Source organism: Camelus ferus, chromosome 23, assembly GCF_009834535.1.
Source record: "Camelus ferus isolate YT-003-E chromosome 23, BCGSAC_Cfer_1.0, whole genome shotgun sequence".
Lineage (NCBI taxonomy): Eukaryota > Metazoa > Chordata > Mammalia > Artiodactyla > Camelidae > Camelus > Camelus ferus.
Genome location: NC_045718.1, coordinates 27303837 through 27319234, shown reverse-complemented (window position 1 = coordinate 27319234; position 15398 = coordinate 27303837). Strand labels below are relative to the sequence as shown.

The 15398-nt window shown below is 32.9% G+C and overlaps 1 protein-coding gene and 1 pseudogene across 1 annotated transcript in view; both read right to left on the bottom strand.

The window, feature by feature from the left end:
• Positions 1–15398, bottom strand: part of CATSPERE (catsper channel auxiliary subunit epsilon) — a 98444-nt gene that overhangs the window by 68903 nt on the left and 14143 nt on the right. The window contains exons 2-6 of the mRNA XM_032466555.1: positions 13067–13140; positions 12549–12615; positions 11099–11169; positions 5871–5895; positions 584–658 (exon numbers count right to left, since the gene is read on the bottom strand). Of these exons, the coding sequence (XP_032322446.1) occupies positions 584–658; positions 5871–5895; positions 11099–11169; positions 12549–12615; positions 13067–13140 (312 nt within the window). The remainder of the gene's footprint in view (positions 1–583; positions 659–5870; positions 5896–11098; positions 11170–12548; positions 12616–13066; positions 13141–15398) is intronic.
• LOC116659222 lies at positions 2334–4407 on the bottom strand (annotated as a pseudogene).

Sequence of the window (15398 nt, the reverse complement as noted above, 5' to 3'; positions counted from 1 at the left end):
GTGGAAAACAGTATGGAAGGACCTCAAAAATGAAAAATGGAACCAACAGGGGGTGGGAATGGGTCAGTGGTAGAGCACATGAATTTGATCACTAAACTAAAATTGCTCATTTTATATTTCTCTTCTGTACATTTTAATTGTAACACAAGACAGAACTTGAATCTTAGAAAGAGGTAAATTTGTAACAGATTTTCAAAAAAGGACTTATTTATTCCCTGTGTTGAACTTTTAAGAAACTCATTAGTGTCCAAGTGATAAAGGACTCCCTAAAGGACCAGACAGATTTTTGAAGGATGACTTCAAGACAGATGTTCAGGAAACACCTTTGAACCATTTTAACAGTCAGCCTCTTCGTGAATAATGAGGTTCATAGAAAATATGGAGAATGCTCAAGAAGAATTCCAAAGAAAGATTTATAATTTAGAGATGGGGCACGAGTTCAAAATCACTATAATGACTGAACTAATTTTAATGGGTAATTAAAGTGTAGTTAATTCTAGGCTGCTTAAAATACATTACCCACAGCTCTTTAAAAACTGTAGCATATTATTTTATCTCTGATAATAATAATGTTTCCACCTACCAGGGAAGGTTCATCTGCAGTCCACAGCAACTCACTGGGGTCTGCACTTTCTGGATCGTATACCCATACAATGACCTACAAAATAAAGTGTGTTTATATTTCTTTACATATTGGACAAATTTCATTTTTAGTTGTGACAAAACATAACCATAAAAGGTATTTACTTGTTTTTATATTCCACGTAAGTGTTGAGATTTTTTAATCAAAAATTGGACTCTAGAATCCAATAAGAAACTTTAAAAAAAGATCTTTTTTAAAGCCGTTCAACAAAATTTGAGAGTAGTTCTTGATACCTTGATACAGGTTCTGTGTCTTGTTAAATTTATTCTTAAGTATTTTAAATATGCTTTGCTATCATAAATTTATAATACTGTATATTTCTTTTCCTTGTCTTATTACTTACACAATTATGTTCAAGTCAATATTAAATAATAATGCTGATTATGAGCATCCTTGTCCACTTCCTGATATTGAAATAGAAGTATTTCATAATTTATAACAATTATTGTTAGTCATTTAGGGAGCACATTTTAAAATCAGAATTAAGTAGTTTCCTTCTGAACTTGTTTTGCTTTGTGCTTTTATTAGGAATGGCTGTTGAATTCTTTTTTAAAACATTAAGCCTCTGTCAAAAATGTATTTCTTATTTTGGGGTACAGGATTGAAGGACAAGATGATAAAAGTAAAAAAAAAATTACAAGAAAAAATTTGACAAAAGGTTTTCGATTAAAGTAATATTCAAACTTAAAACATAACAAAAGAAACAAAATTGCAAACATAAATGTTTAGAGATTTTCCAAACATAAAAAAATGAAATACTGTTTAGACAGTAGGGCTCATGCTGATGGCTAGCAGGAAGTAACAGAGTGTAATCTACTTGGAAAAAATTGTTAATGTACAAATAACAAGCCCAAATTATGGACTGCAGCCATTTAATCATCACTGCTATTTTTCTTACTTCCAAAATAAAGCCTTGATTAAACCATTCACACCCGTATATTACTTATACCTTTACTTCAGAGACTCAGGAACTATATACAACAAATTAATTTATTTTCACAAGAGGGATAATATATTGTACCTCTCTGCCAATATTACTTGAAAACCAACCATGTCAAAACAATTTGACAGCAGATATAAGCAATTCAATAAGTACACGATGATCTTTCATTACAGTCCTTTAAAGACGCATGTTAATTTATGCTGTTAACCTTAGTTAGGTTCACAGTGCGCTGAAGCCAAATATAAACAGTTGGGATAACTTTCAAAATAATGTTGGATCAGTCACTTGATTTATAATCCCACTCTAAGCAGTAAGTTCATTTCATAGGCGCTATTATGCGTTGATTGTTGGGTGGCAGGAGTTAATGAAAATTTTTCCTGTTAGGAACATCCATTGCCGACAATGAATGTCCCAAAACTGCCAAGGAAGTCATTCTTATGGCATGATACATGAGGACGTAGAACTTTTCCAAAAGCTTAAAAAAATAAAAATAAAAAATGGAATTATATTTGACATTTCCTGACACCTGCGTTAAAACTGTACGACTTAATAAAGGCAGGTCAGTTGCCTGGACTGAATCAGCGATTAACATGCGCCCAGAATGCACATGAGTAAAAATGCAGTAAAAGGAAGTAGTCTTTATTGCCGATAGGTCACTTCCAGTCAAAGGTTAAAGTTCAAAGACTGACCAAAGTCCTCGTTTTCTCAGTGGGACTCTCTTCTGCTATGAGGATGGTAACAGTGGCATCAACGAGTATCATCATGGTACCACTATTTTGTTCTTTGGATTCTTGTTACATGTTTGAACATACAAATAATTATCTGGTGGTCATCTCTTTTTGCAGCTGGAAAGCATGCTAATAATGCTAAGACAAACTGGACTGAGAGCACTGGGGACCAGTCTTCTGTTAGAATGGATAAACAGATATGACCACTGTTATAAACATGAGGATGAATGGGGATATTTTCACCAGTAAACATGACCTGAGGAGAGTCAAAAGGATATCGACTACTTAAATTTAAATAGCAGTTGAATTTTTCCCCCTTTGTATAAGGTACCTGGTGCACCTTCCATGTCTACAGTCCACTGTGTAATTGAATTTTGAACTCTTTTAATTTAGTCATTCCGGGACTTGGGTCATTTTGCAAAGCCAACAGTTCTCTCTGTAGTTGTTCCTGTGTTGACGCCATCTGAATTTTTAAATGTACTGATATGATCATTATTTTCCTTTTTACTGTGTTGCCATTATGGATATTGTTGTCAGTTTTCCTGATATTGAACCAATGTTGCATTTCTGGAAGATACTGGCCCTTTTCAATTTGTTCTTTTAATACGTTATGGGATTCTATTTGCTAATATTATATGTAGAATTATTGGTCTTATATAGACGAGTATATTTATGTACAATTTCTTCCTTTCCTCCCTCCCTTCCTTCCTTTCTTTCTCTGCCTACTTTTGGCATTAAAGTAGTGTTAGATTCAAGAAATGACTTAGAGGCACTTTCTATCTTCTTTACATTGTGCGAGGCTATATTATTAGGTGTATCTGATATCACAGTGTATTTATCATCTTTGTAGATTCTCCTTTATCATGAAGTAATTTCTCTCTTCATGCTATTGCTGTCTTTTGGGCTTCACATATATTTTATCTGATGTTCATATCATCACCCCAGTTTTCTTTTGATAGTATTAATTTGTTTGCATCCTTTCCTTTCCAAATTTTTTACAACTGATTTTTATCCTGTCACATTTGATTACTGAATTAGTTTAAATTATTTCTTAAATCATATTTTTGAGTCTTTTAAATTTTCTTTTTCTTTTTTATTGTCTCATTTTGAATTGTTAGCATTTTAAAAATTCATCTTCCAGAGCTGTACTGTTTAGAAATTACACTTATTTTTATTACTTTAATAGACACCTTTAAAATTTTACTTGAATATTTGATGTAGGCTGAAGTTAACCAGTATCCCCATCCTGAATATTTATAAAGAACTTAGGTAATTTCAAACCCAAATTCTCCTCTATTTTCTATTCTTTTAGCTAATATTTTAATGTCATTTTGTTAAAAAACATTAGTCGTTATTAAAATATTTGATTGTCAATGCTTATTTAGACTCATTAGGAGATTAAATAATTCGTTTCTCATTACTTACTACATATGGTACTTCAATTTTTCAATCTGAGAACTCATATTGTGAAGAACTGTGAAGAATTCTCCATAATCATCTCTTTCAGCATTATCTCCAATTCCTTTTCTTCCACTTGGAACTCCTATTACATTTATGATAAAGTGTCTTGGTCTACCCTCTATGTCTCTTAACTTCTCTTTGGATATTTTTCATCTTTTCATCTTTAGGTTCTGCATTCTGCCTGATTCCCATTTCAAATCACTAATTCTGCAATTTTCTCAGTTGTATCCAGTGTTCTATTTAACCTCTTATTAGCTGCCTACTTTTTTTTAATCTCAAGACATTTATAGAGGATGCTTTTCAATTTCTGAATGTTGTATAATTATGAATAATCCTTGTTTTTGTTTCTATTCTTTCCTTTGTCTTTTTGACCATTTAAAATATGAATTTAGTAATCTTTCAGATAGTTCTCATCTTTAGTTTTGAAAAGTATGAACTTTCAATTTTTATGTGTGTTTCTGTTCCAGGCAGGTTGTCTTTTTTGTGGTTTATACCTTTTAGTTTCAGATTCTTTTCAGAGGGTTTGTTTTCTGTGAGAGTCCTGGACACTCTTGGTTATGAAATAGATTTGGCAATTACCTCTGCCTGGTCTCTGTGTGTTTCACTGCTTCCATTTTTTGTATTTACTACTTGGCTTTAGGTCCTCCAACCTCTTGGTCTGTTAAACTTGGACATCTACCTGAAACTCTGTGTAGGTAAGTCTTTGTCTATTTTATCATTTATCTGCAATTACTCTAAGCCAGCAAGTTCTCATTTTACAGACCTTTCATAAATCCTAGCTTCATGTAGGGAGGTTAGTTTCAGCTCCTCCCTCTCCCACAGGTCAAAGGCTGCATTTTCTATCCCCATACACATATTAAAACATTGCCCTTTGTCTACTAGAGCTTATATTCTGTCTCATACCCTTAGTTCAGAATGCAGTCTTATCTAACTCTGCATTTTAGTTCTCTAGTTACTTCCAGCAACTGGGAAATTCCTTTACTTGCTTTTAACTTCTATATGCACACATGCACCTATATTAATGTAAAAGTCTGCACTAGCATTATACACACACATTATTTTCTAAAGGCATTTCTATGTTTTGAGTGAGATGGAGGCTGTTCTGCATTATTTTGATCTGTAATAGGTACTCTACTTTTAGGAGGTTCTATTTTTATATTAAAATTCCTTATCCACTCATAATACTCTTTCTTGCTTTTTTGCACTCTTATAGCCTTAATAAATAATCCTATAATGTCAGTTGGGTTTGGAATACGAGTGCGTATGGATACATGGGCTCATTCGACCATCTTGATCCAATATAGGAAGTTTATTTATTATTATTATTTTTCACTGTCTCTTCTTCCTACCAAATCACTGCCTTGAGAAAATTAAAATATTTATAGAGCTTTAATTTCCAAATATTACCATCTTATTTCAATTTTCAAATTTCTTGAATGTAGCTCTCTATCATACTTCTAATCATCCTCTAATCCAGATGTCAAAATGCCTTTGGATCTCAAAATGCCTTCATAGGCTTAAAAACTATTGAGAATCCCACAGAGCTTTTGTTTTATGTGAGTTAGTTCTGTCAATATTTAGCATATAACAAAGTAAAAATTTAGAACATTTACAGATATTTATTAATTTATTTTAAAATGTATGATAAACCTATTACATATTAACACTAAACTTATTATGCATTAACATATTATTTTTATGAAAAAATATTTTCCAAGACAAAAAATAGTAAGGAGAATAGTTGTTTCACATTTTACATTATCAAATCTCTTTATCTGGCGTAACAGAAGACAGCTGGATTATTATTAGTGCTCTTGCATTCAAACTATTGGTATATGTTACTTTGGTAGAAATGGAAGGGGGGGAAATCTATCCTCAAACAGATATTTAAATGGAAAAGGGTAGACCTCATGGTCTGAACTCCTGACAAAGTCTGTGAAGCCCTAGGGGATCTCAATGCATACCTCGAGTACCGCTTGAAGCAAATTTTGTTGAAATTTTTTAGAAAATTCCTCTTCTGGTAAATATGGAAGATAAGAAGGAAATAATACAGTAGCAATACATAAAGGATATAAAATTTAAAAAAAAGTTTTACCTGGGTTAAATTGTCAGGTAAATTTCTGTTGGGAAAAAGAGAAATCATTTTAGTAAACAGCATGCTAAATATTAGTTTGAATATTCAACTTCCAACATATATGTTTATAAATCTTTGAATATTCTCTTTATATTCCATTACAGATACATAAATGATTAAATGCTAAATGTTAAAAAAGCTACGTATGTTTATAGTTAAATATAATTACTGATTCTCATGTGTCATCACAAAAGGCTGAGGGGCATGAATCTGTATGCCTCCTTAACAATACCGTAAGCTCACACAGCCAAAGTTGTATGATTAATTCTCGTTAAAAATTTGACATGATCAATGCACATTTAAAAAATCTATAGTGTTTACATGTTCTAATATATGTCAGGAGTACTGCAAATACTTCATTTATCAGCCTTTCAATGTAAATTTTCTGAAAGGAGTAACAGTCATTTGTACATTTTTTTTAAGAAAGTAATTTTTTCACTTTAAAGATATCTGTATTTTAAAAATTACAAAATCTCTAAAAGTAATGCCTCAGGACTATGTTTTTCTCATTTGTGCATAGTGATTAGTACATTATTAGATATAAAACAAAATAAAGATATTTTGGGAACCAGTAAATATGCATGCAGTGAGTTTCTGAGACCATATAATGAAAATGTATTTCATTTGTTCTATCTGATACGTGAGAAAGCTACTGAGAAAGCTACTGAAAACAAGTACTATAAATCTTGATAGGCAAATGTGCCCTAAGTTCATAAAGTACTAAGTTTATCAAAAAGATCCCTAGCTCTGGGACTGGTATATTTCTGTGTTGTGCTACTTGTCAGAAGTGCAGGAAAGAAGAAAAGCACATGATCATTTCCATATCTGCAGAAAAAGCATTTGACAAAATTCAACCTCCACTCATAACAAAAAGTCACCAAAGTGGGTATAGATAGAACATATCTCAACATAATAAATGCCATTTATGACAAACACACAGCCAAAATAATACTCAACAGGGAAAAGCTGAAAGCATTCCTGCAAAATCAAGACAAAAACTCCAACTCTCACCACTCCATTTAACATAGTATTGGAAGTCATAATCACAGGAATCAGACAAGAAAAGGAAATAAAAGGGATCTAAATTACAAGAGAAGAAGTAAAATTGTGACTATTTGGAGATGACATGTTGCTCTATATAGAAAACCCTAAAAACTCCACACAAACACAATTAAAATAAATGAATCCAGCAAAGTAGCAGGATAAAAGATTAATATACAGAAATATATTGCACTTATTTAAACTAACAATGATATCATAAAGAGAAGTTAAAAAAAAACAACCTTTAAAAAATCTCATCAAAAAAAGTAACCATAAACTTAACCAAGGAGGTGAAACTTGTATACATTGAAACTATAAAACATTGATAAAGGAAACTGAAGGTGATTGAAAAAAATGGAAAGGTATAGCATGCTCTTGGATGAGGAGAATTAATATTGTTAGAGTGGCCATACTATCCAAAGCAATCTACAAATTTAGTGCAACCCTTATGAAAATACCCATGACATTTTTCAAAGAACTAGAACAAATAATCCTAAAATTTATATGGAACCACAAAAGACTCAGAATTGCCAAAGTAATCCTGAGGAAAAAGAACAAAGCTGGAGGCATAGCCTTCTAGACTTCAGACTATATTACAAAGCTACAGTAATCAAAACAGCATAGTACTGGCACAGAAACAGACGTATAGATCAGTGGAACAGAACAGAGAACCTAGAAGTAAACCCACACACCTATGTCAATTAATCTGTGACAAAGGAAGCAAGAATATACAATGGAGAAAAGACAATTTCTCCAACAAGTGATGTTGGGAAAGCTGGACGGCTACATGTAAGTCAATGTAATGTAAGTCAATGTATAAAAATAAACTTAAAATGGTTTAAAGACCTAAATATAAGGTGTGACACCATAAAACTCCATGAAAAGAACACAGGCAAAACATTCTGACATAAATCATAAGAATATTTTCTTAAATCAGTCTCCCAAGGCAAAATAAATAAAATAAAAATAAATAAGTGGGACTTAATTAAACTTAAAAACTTTTGCACAGCAAAGGAAACCATCAACAAAACAAAAAGACAACCTATGGAATGGAACAAATTTTTGCAAATGATATGATCGACAAGGGAATAATATCTAAAATATTCAAAAGCTCATACAACTCAATATTGAAAAAACAAACAACCCAATTAAGAAATGGGCAGAAGACTCAAATAGACATGTCTCCAAAGAAGACATACAGATGGCCAACAGGCACATGAAATGAGGCTACTAACAATTAAAGAAATGCAATTCAAGGTTACATGAAATATCACCTCACATCTGTTGGAATAGATACCAAAAACTCTACACTTAATAAATGCTGGAGAGGATGTGGAGGAAAGGGAACCCTTGTACACTGTTGGTGGGAATGTAAATTGGTGCAGCCACTATGGAAAAAAGTATGGAGGTTCCTTAAAAAACTAAAAATGGAGCTACCATATGATCCTGCAGACCCAATCCTGAGTATATACCTGGAAAAGATGAAAACTCTAATTTGATACATGCACCTCAATGGTCATAGCAGCAGTATTTGCAATAGCCAATACATGGAAACAACCCTAGTGCCCATCAAGAGATGACTGGCTTAGGAGATGTGGAATATATATACAGTGGAATATTACTCAGCCATAAAAAAGGAATGAAATATTGCCAGTTGCAGCAACATGGATAGACCTAGAGGATATTATAGTTAGTGAAGTAAATCAGAGACGGATAAATATCTTTATCACTTATCACTTATATGTGGAATCTAAGAAATGATATAAATGAACTCATTTACAAAACAGAAACAGACTAACAGGCATAGAAAACGAACTTATGGTTACCAAAGGAGACCACAGGAGAAAGTAGTTGAGTGTGGTGGTGGATATATTAGCAGTTTGGGGTTAACAATATAAACACTAGTATATATCAAGTAGATAAGCAACAAAGACCTGCTGTATAGCACAGAGAACTATATTTAATACCTTATAATAACCTATAATGGAAAAGAATCTGAAAAAGAATACATATATACATGTATAACTGAATCACTTTGCTGTACTTGTGAAACTAAAACAATGTTGTAAATTAACTATACTTCAATTAAAAAATGGTTTAAAAACAGAAGAAAAATTCCTCATGAATAAATGAAAACATGCCCAATAATAATCAAGGAAATGCAAATAAAATGAACAATGACATAGTTTCACATCTACTAGATTGAAAAAATTAAGTCATATAGTAAGTGTTGGTGAGGATGTAGCACAATGGGAACTTTCATCTACTGCTGGTGTAGATGTAAATTTGGATAACCTTTTAAAAATCACTTAGGCATTACCTAGTAAAGTTGAACAAGTACAATCCTACTTTTAGGCAATTCTACCTTTAGGTCTATACCCTAGAGAAACTTTCACTTAATGTACATTAGATCGGTACTTTCCAAATAATGTACATACAAATGACTACAGCATTTTGTTAACATGCAGATTATGATACATCAGGTCTGGAATGAGGCCTCAGATTCTTCATTTCTATCCAGTTCCCAGATGACACTAATGCTGCTGATCCTTGGACCACACTTTGAGTAGCAAGGCGTTATCTTGCAAATAAATGCATCAGCAGCAGAATGAGCAAAAATAGTTATAAAATGGAATACTGTCAAGCAGTCACAATGCAAGTACCAAAGGTTCTTGTTTAAACACGGATGACTGTCGAAATATAGAATGTTCAGAGAAAGAAGCAAGTCACAGATGAATACATATGATTCAATTTAAATAACATTCAAAAACAAGACTAAACAACTTCTTATAATCATATATTATTGGTAAACTATAAAAAAAGCAAAGAATCTATTACACCATATTCAGGAGTGTGGTTAATTCTTGAGGGATAGATAGGATGTGATCAGTAAGGACATAAAGCAGACTCTAAGGTACTGTAATGTTCTATTTCTTGACTTGTGTGATGGATACAAGGATATTAGTTAGTCTTGGACGGTTCCATCTCCCTCCTTGGGGAAAGGAGAAAGTAGCCCATCGGCCACAAAGGCAGGATCCGTTTTCCAATTAAGCTGTACCAGGAATTTTTATTCCCATTATTTTGCCTTTTCTGTTTTTCAATTGGTTCAAAACCCACAGGGGGAACGCTGTTGACTGGCATCTCCGAAATACCCAACAAGGACAGTTTCATTAGTAGCAGGGACTCAATCCTTGCTTCTTGGTAAGACTCTGGGAGAGTGGCAGTAATTCAGAGAAGAACGGGCAAATGTGTACTCCTAGTGGGGCTAGCTGAAATCTAGTTATTGGGGCTTTCCATCCAAAAACTGCACATAAACTGCAGAGCCATGTGACTTTAAGGGGCTTTGTGAACCAGGACAATGAAACTATCAGCAAAAACCATGCTTTACTGAAGACACAAGTATTCTGATAGGTTCTGTTTGGGTCTTATGCCAATCCTCAACTAATCACTGTGGCCAGTTAAATGTGGGGTTTTAGAGTTAGTACCAGGTAAATCACATGAAATTAATAATTTCACCACAGAATAGGGGAGGGATGGTTCCCCCAAAGGAAGGATATGCCTTGACTGTGATACTAAGAAAGCTCTGATTCATTGATGCTTTTTACTTATTGAATGATTTTATAATGCAATTAATTATTCTTTTCCTGTACCAGTTTTCCCTTCTTAGTTGTATTCATTCACCATCATGTTAAAAAGAGTTTGAAGAGCTGTCTAAGACAAAGAGAGTCCTTTTGAAATACAGTGTATATAATGGAAACAAAAGAGGCCCATAATCTGAAAAACCAGTCACTTTCCAATGCTATCTTTTAGCAGTTGTATATTTTTTCCAGATTATTTAACCTATCCAAGCTTACATCTCCTTATTTATAATAAAGATAGTAATACTTACATGTAACTAGTTATTATGAGAATTGATAAAGCTAATTTACATAGAGTATGACCACGTAGAAGCAGCATATGTTTAAACAGTGGTTACTATTGTTATTTTTACCGTTTGTTCTTCAATATTAGTTGGGCAATACGTTTGAAATATCTTGATTGGTGAATAAAAGCTTATGTGGGAACAATAATGTAGATAATCCACTTGTGGTTAATTAAAGCTAAATACTCTTAAAACGCATTAATTACCTTTCTATTGCATTACTTACATAGCCTTATGATACCAGAGAAAGCAAAAATAAGAATTCTCCATAGGGAAATAGCGTTCTTCTTCTAAATCCTAAAAGAAAATGCAGAAGAAACTATGATAAATTCAGATGGCTTATTGTTTCTATTATATTTCTCATTGTGAAATTATATATATTTTTTCATATATGATATATAAATTTATATCATATATATATGTATATATATCTTTGTCCCCAGTTCCTGCTAATGTTTGATCTTTGACCCTGGTTCCTGACACTCCTAACACTCTTGTAATTTCCTGAGTATTAGGCATGTCTGACACAGAGCTCCTAAATTCCTTTTGCTCCAAGGAGGCAACTCTTGGAGGGCTCCTGGTTGGGAACTGATCACTAAAAAGGCCAACCCATGATTTAAAGCTTGGAACTTTCAGCCCAACCTCCCATCCTCTGGAGAGGGGAGAAGGGCGGGAAACTGAGTTAATAATCAATCATGCCTACTTGATGAAGTCTCCATAAAAATCCCTAAAGCATGAGAGTTCGAGAGCTTCCAGGTTGGTGGATACATATGCATGCCAGCAGGTGACACACCCAACTCCACAGGGACAAAAGTTCCTGCACTCAGAACCCTTCTGGACCTATGGTAGTCTCCTCTTATCCATGGGGAATATATTCCAAGACCCCCAGTAGATGATTGAAGCTGCAGATAGTACCAATCCAACTCTATATATACTGTTTTCTCCTGTACAGACGTAACTGTGATAAACTTTAATTTATAAATTAAGCACAGCAAGAGATTAATAAAATAACTACTATTAAAATAGAACAATTATATCAACATACGTAGATATTTTTCTTTTATATTGATCTGTTTTCTTTCCTTACCAAGTAAAAAACTTTCACCTTTTCACTTTGTGAAGGAAGAACTTTATGGCTTCCCTTTGGCATGTCGGAATTGCCAGCTCACTATGCTTGCACTTTGGGGTCATTATTAAGTAAGGGTTATTTGAACACAACACTGCAATACTGCAGTAACAGATCTCATAACTGAGATGGCTACTAAGTAACTAATGGGTGGGATATGCTGGACAAAAGGGATGATTCAGGCAGGACTGAGCGGACGGCTAGATGATGCATCACACTACTCAGAACAACTGCAATTGAAAGCTTGTGAATTGTTTATTTCTTAAATTTTCCATTTAAATTTTTTGGACCACAGTTGACTGTGGGTAATTGAAAACGCAGAAGGTGTAACCATGGATAAGGGATTACTGATTCAGCTCATAACACATAGTTTGCTATGAGCTATATCTAAACTTAATGACACTGATAATAATTTTTAAGTATCTAATTTAGAGTTACAACTTTATTATTTAAAACAGGTTAAATTAAGTTGAAAGCTCAAAAGTGGCAAAATAAATTTAACAGGGATGATTATTCAATATTTAATAATTTATCATTAAAATCAACTTACGGGGCCCGTAACAATTGGTTTTATAACCTGAATACCAGCAGAACAACGCAGTTCTGTCTTGGGTGATCTAGCATTTAAAAAGAATGAGAAAGGAGAAATAAGTACAGATGCATATGAGATTAATAAAAATTTCCCTACTACTTTTTAATCCTAAAAATTTCCATTGTATGCTAAGAAGAAAAATAAAAAACAAGGGGGGAGGGTATATAGCTCAGTGGTAAGACTGCATGCTTAGCATACATGGAGTCATGGCTTTGATCCCCAGTACCTCTGTTACATTAAATAAATAAATTAAATAAATTAAATAAATAAATAAATAAATAAATAATCCTATGTATAGCAATATTTCACTTCTCTCCTATTTTCAAGGTGATTTTGTTTTTCTTTTCACATCTATTTAATGCAAAGAAATTTACATTAAATCACAGCCTTGAATCTGAATGTCCACACTTTGAATGGTTTTTTTTTTTTTGCATATAAATACACACATATGTTGACTTTCACAGCAAAAATCTTACCTTTTATTTTTCACAGAACAAGTTCCTGGCACACTCCACTCAGAAAATGATGTCCCTTCATACTCTAACTGAATCTGAAAAAGAAGGTAAAATAGTTGAAACAAAAAAATCGGCTTTAAAATTTATCTCAGTGTTTAGATGTAGGGTTCAATTTTCTGCATCATTATTTAAAGAAAGAATAACTAAAATTCAATTTCTTTGAAATTGTACAAGTATTAGGGCAAAGGAGAAGTAACAACTTTTCCGGGATGGTTCAATAGTCTCCCTTCAACTATAAGGTTTTTATTTTATTTTACTTCAAAAGTAATCTATTAAGTGTGGGAGGTGACTGGTATCAGTCTAATTTTCTTCAGTCACATTTTCTGTATTTCTTTATTTCTACTTTTTTTTCCTGCTTCCACATTCTTTAATTTATTAATTCTTTCTTTCTTGACATATACCCATCCACTTTCTAACACCATCAGTCTTAGTCTCAACACTGGTCCTCTTACTCAGCCATAGTTGGAGCCCAATTTCACCTTCTAATATTGTTACATAAAAATTACATACATATACTTATGTATACATTTTAATGCAGATTTACATACATAAATATTGCTTCATTGTTTCTACTTATATAATGGGGCTTATCTATTACCACCTATCTCGTAGGTTTGATATTGTGTATAAGAAGAAAAAAGAGAAAAGTTCACCAGAAAATATGACACAACCCAAAAACATATAAAGTAAAATTTGATAGACTTACTAGAAGAAATTTAAGAAGTCACAAAAACAGTAGCATATTTTTAACACATTTTTCTCAAGCCATAGATAAACCTGAAAAAAAGGTGGTTACAGTTGACCCTTGAAGAACTCAGGGGTTAGGGGCACTGACCCTCCACACAGTGGAAAATCTGCCTATAACTTACAGTTAGCTCCCTGTATATGCATTTCCTCAGCATCTGTGGTTGCACATCTGCAGATTCAACCAACATTGGGTTGCATATTACTTCAGTATTTACTATTGAAAAAAACTGTTGCCTAAGTGGACCCGTTCAGCTCAAACCCATGTTGTTCAAAGGTCAACTGTGTGTGAGTGTGTGTGTATTTCTAAAATTAACCAATATAAAATCTTTTCCATCTTACATAGAAAATTTACCAAAATTGACATTGAAGTCTTAGTCAATTTCAAAGTATTATTATCACACATACTTTGCCTTTGATACTAATGAGATAAAATTTGAATTTCTCATAAAATTAATAAGAAAAAACCCTAGGATATTTGTAATCTTTTTTTTTAATGTACTTCTGAATAATTCATGCAGTAAAGCAGAAATCACAATAAAAATTACACAATATTTATGAAAAAAACAATAAAGGCATTTGTTGTTATCAAAACTTGGAGCATTTAGTGTGAATAGTCTCTAAAGGAAATTTATAGCCTTAAATATATGTAAAAGAAATATGTAGTTTTAAAGTGAATAAACTCAGTTTTCATAGATGATGCCATAAAATAACCACAGAGAAAATGCAAAAAAAGTAAAAAGAAGGATATAAAAAACAGGAAAAAAATAGGAATTTATAGAAGAAAACAAATAGGAAAGGGTTAGTGCTAATATAATGTTTTAATCTACTCAAATTTCCTGATAAACACACAGAACAATTAATATAGCACCAAAAACAAACAAACAAACAACCCCTCCCAAAACCCCACTAGACAACATCAATAGTAGAGCTCAGAGACAAGGTGTCCCTCAAAATCCCAAAATAAAAGTGGTTTGGAACAAACCAGCTAAAACTACAGACTCATGTGTTGTCAGCATAAGAAAGCAAAAGGAAGCAAGTATGACAGACCTCAGAAGAAAACACCTTAGTCAGTGATAGGTATTCAGTGGAAACCATGGCAGGAAATTAGAGAATAGCAACTCTAACCAGAGATGTTTTTACACTTTTCAATTTCTAGGTAAGTTCAAGAAGTTCATGGTGATGTCTGAAAGGACAGGAGGAGCTGGGACCTATGAACTCCAAAACCAGTGAGCCAAAGACGCCTTCTAGGACAAAGGTCCATAATGAAGAAAAATACAGGGAATGGAATGCTGAGCTGGAAAGGGACAATAAGAACAAGGGAAAGAGAAACTACAGATGAATGAGGGAGGGAAATAAAATCTGGAAATCTTAGAAAGTATTAACCTTATTTTTTGAACACTTTACAAAATAACATAAGAGGTAACTCTAAAGCCATGAAGTTAGAAAAGTTATTATGGCCCATCTCTGCCTCCTTAAAGAGGAGGAAAATTAGTTTCATGTTTTGAAAAATAAGCAATAGAAAGAGGATCACAATCAAATCACACAC